The sequence below is a fragment of the Sus scrofa genome, chromosome 1 (assembly GCF_000003025.6).
Source record: "Sus scrofa isolate TJ Tabasco breed Duroc chromosome 1, Sscrofa11.1, whole genome shotgun sequence".
Classification (NCBI taxonomy): Eukaryota; Metazoa; Chordata; class Mammalia; order Artiodactyla; family Suidae; genus Sus; species Sus scrofa.
The window spans coordinates 262807588-262811683 of record NC_010443.5 but is presented as its reverse complement, the minus strand read 5'-3'; the positions used below and the strand labels follow the sequence as shown (position 1 = coordinate 262811683).

At 39.2% G+C, this 4096-nt stretch overlaps 1 protein-coding gene across 1 annotated transcript; it reads left to right on the top strand.

Annotated features, from left to right (window-relative positions):
- LOC110259678 (olfactory receptor 1J4-like) lies at positions 2886-3548 on the top strand. Its single transcript, XM_021085249.1, has one exon. The coding sequence runs from the start codon at positions 2886-2888 to the stop codon at positions 3546-3548; it is 663 nt and encodes a 220-aa protein (XP_020940908.1).

The following is a 4096-nucleotide window of genomic DNA, read 5'->3' as shown; positions in this document are numbered from 1 at the left end:
ATTTTTGACTCTAGGCATTATGCTGTAGAGCAAGTCTCTAGAACTAATTGATCTTGCATAACTGAATCATCATTTCAATTAAATAACAACACTGCATTTCTCCTTCCCCCCAGCTCTTGGTGACTGTCATTTCTTCTATGCTGCTATGAGATTCTCAAAGTGAAATTATGCAAAATTCATCCTTGTAGGACTGGCTTATTTCACTTAGCATAATATTCTCTATTTCAACCATCTTGTCTGAAATGGTAGGACTTCCATTTTTAAGCCAAAATTATAATCCATTGTGTGTATATGCCTCATTTATACATTCACCTGTTGATAGACATGCAGCTTGTTTCCATAGCTCATCTGTTGTGCACAGAGCTGCAATGCATATGGCAGTGTATTTTCATCTCTGAGATCCTGATTCCAGTCCTTTCTGGTCTACACCCTGAAGTGGGATTACTGTATCATGTACTAGTCCTCTTTTCAATGTCTTGGGGAATCTCCATACCATTTTCCATAATGGCCACACCATTTTACATCTCCACCAACAGTGTAGAAGGGTTTGTGTTTTCATGTTTTTAAAATTGTGATTGAGAAAAGATTTCATTTTAAAGATGTAAGTAAATTGGTATGAATCCATACAAAACTCACTGCTGACTAGGATGAGCATAGTTGGAGAAGGCCGAAAAGTAGAACCTAGGGTTTTGTTTTTGTTTCACATTGTGTCATGCTGAGTGTCTGTTTCTGTGTAAAATACACTCACAATCTCCTACTCCTCTCCTTGGATGGCTGTAGAGCAAAGATGTCCACATGAGGACCTTGGAAATATGTGTATGCATTTGACCTGGTCAGAAAGCCTCACAGCCTGAGTCTTCCTTTCTCTCAACTCTAGACATAAACAGGCAGTAAACAAAGTTATCTTTATGCTGAGTTGGTAGGATACTTTATCCAGGTGGCTTGAAGGCTCCTGAATTTCTCACAGTGTTCCTCATTGATGTTTGATAATTTCCACATTTCCACTTTGAGAAACAAAGTAGGGTCAATTTTGGAAGCTTGTGTAGTTAATCAGATGGCTGTGAATTCTGATATCAGTCCTTGGTCCTACAGCATCTGTAATATCTTGGCTCTCTGGTATCCTTACTGGATAAATTCACATGTCCTCACCTTTGCATGTATGTTCAGAACTGAGCCATTTTAAAACCCTGGTAATGGAAGTGGAGAGACTGAGAGACAATGGCAGTTATTAATAAAGCTATTTCTTGGAAAAGTTTTTAAAAATGCAATGAGTCAAGTTCTGTGGAGCTACTAAACTTCAAGGGCCATCCATTGTCTGGGGCTGTACTGTTTCCTAGATTTGAGAGTGAGACTTCAGAAGTAAGCACACATTTTCAGGAAGCTACTTCATCTTGCTTAATGGCCTCCTATATATTTGTCATCTTTAATTCTTGATGTCTGCTTAGCCATCCTGCCCAAATAATGAGTTGATGTATTTAATTTTTGGGTCACTCTCCTTTTGAGTGATATTTATAGTCAATATTTATTGACACTCAGGGTATATTTTTTTTAAATTAAATAATTATTGTGATAAAAGATATGTAACAAAATGTAACATTCCAATAATTTTTATGTGCAATTCTGTGGCACTAATTAATTCATGTTGTTGTACAACGACCACCACTATCCACCTCCAGAAATTTTTTATTTTTCCAAATGTAAATTCTGTACCCCTACCAAAAAATAACTCCTCATTTTCCTCCCCACACCAGCCCCTGACAGTCACCATTCCATTTTTGTCTCTATTAATTTGACTATTCTAGGAATCTCATGTGAATGGAATCTTACAGTATTTACAATTTTGCGATGTATGATTTAACTTAACATAATGTCTTCAAGGTTCATTCATGTTGCGGCTATATCAGAATTTCTTTCGTTTTTAAAGCTGAAGCATATTTCACTCTATGTATAGACCACATTTTATTTATCCAATCATTTGGTAAAGGACATGGGATGTTTCCATATTTGGCTACTGTGAATAATGTTTTAAATATGGGTGTATAAATACCACTTTGGCCCCTGCTTTCAGTTATTTTGAGTATATAACTAGCAGTAAAATTCCTTAACTAATGGAAATTCTATTGAATTTTTTGAGGAACTTTCATAATGTTTGTCTTTTCCTTCCTTCCTCCCTTCCTTCCTTCCTGGTTCCCTTCCTTCCTATCTTGGTTTCTTCCTTCCTTCATTTCTTCCTTTCACTTTTTTCTTGCTTGCTTGCTTGCTTGCTTGCTTTTAATTTCTTACAGTCATTCTAATTATAAAATGTAAGTTTCTATGTTGAGCACTTTATTTTGTACATGTTATGTTAATCTTCTAAATAATATTTAAGTGGTATGTGTATATATATGTATTGTGTGTTTGTATGTGTGATAGACACAAGCACATAAGCAGTCAGACAGTAGAGCCATGCAAGGGAATGAGCTTATTTATTACTCTTTCTCTCCTGTCTGTCATGATGTCTCCACTTTGTAAAAAAAGAGAATGAGCTTTTCCTTATTTTTGCTGAAAGTTTTGATTGAAGTCATGCACTTTCTCCCTGTGACAATGTCAGAGTTCAGAGAAATCACATTGTGTTGCTTTCACCAGACTGGATGAAGCATCAGTGTGTGAGTGCAGTGCAGTGAAACCTGTCTGTACACTGACACAGTCACTCTTAGAAAACATGTGACCACATGGTAACTGCTATGCTCAGTACTTCCAAGTTCCAGGAATTTCTGATTTCTCTTCATTCTCAGCAAAGAGAAAAGCAGCATGCACACAACCAGAGCAGTGTGTCTGAGTTCCTCCTCCTGGGGCTTCCCACCCAGCCAGAGCAGTAGGGTGTGTTCTTTGCCCTGTTCCTGGGCATGTACCTGACCACAGTGCTGGGGAACCTACTCATCATCCTCCTCATCAGGCTGGACCCTCACCTCCACATCCCCATGTACTTCTTCATCAGCTGCCTGGCCTTCACAGATGTCTCCTTTTCCTCTGTAACTGTCCACAAGATGCTGATGAACATGCAGACTCAGGTTCAATCCATTCCCTATGAAGGATGTGTAACAGACATATTTTCTTCTTATTTTTTTGCTTGTGTTGATAACCTTATTCTTGCAGTGATGGCCTATGACAGGTATGTGGCCATTTGCCACCCTCTACATTATGCCATCATGAGGGAGGAGCTGTGTCTATGTCTGTTGGCTGGATCCTGGTTCCTCTCCTGTGGAAATGCCCTGACCCACACTCTCCTCCTGGTTCAACTGCCATTCTGTGCTGACACCATCATCCCCCACTTCTTCTGTGACCTTGCTGCCCTACTTAAGCTCTCCTGCTCAGACACCTCTCTCAAGGAGGTGGTCATATTCACTGCAGGGTCTGCTGTTGTCATTTTTCCATTGAGTGGAATCCTGGTATCTTATGGCCACATTGGGTTCTCCATCCTGAGGATCCCCTCTACTAAGGGGATCTGCAAAGCCTTGTCCACCTGTGGCTCCCACCTCTCTGTGGTGTCTCTATTTATGGGACAATGATGGCAGTGTACCATTCCTCATCAGGCCAGTCCCATGACAAGTTCATTATTGCTTCTGTGATAAACACAGTGGTCACCCCCATGCTGAATCCTTTCATCTTCATCCTGAGGAACAGAGATATGACATTGGCTCTAGGGATTCTTTTCAGAAACAATAACTTTTTTGCCAAGTGAGAATCATCTAACCATGTTCTTATTTCCCTCACTGACCTTGTTAGAAAAGCCTTAAAAAGTTTTATGTTCAGCACCCATATATCTACCAATTTTCTAATTGTTTTAAATGGTCATTATTATTGGAGAAATCTTTTTTCCCTTTAGTCATGTTGCAGGACTTGCATATGGAAAGATGGGACTCCAAGGTTTGATTTTTTTTTCCAGCAAGCAGTGTTTATTTATGCAGGCTCTGTCTCAGTGGATTCCTATCCAGAGGCTGAGCCCCAAATGCAGTGGTGAATTCTCTTGAATACCCTCCATTATTATTTTTTTTATTGTACACTTAGGTCCCTTTGTCCCACTTATAAGGTAACACACATTCTTTAAATTCTGGTT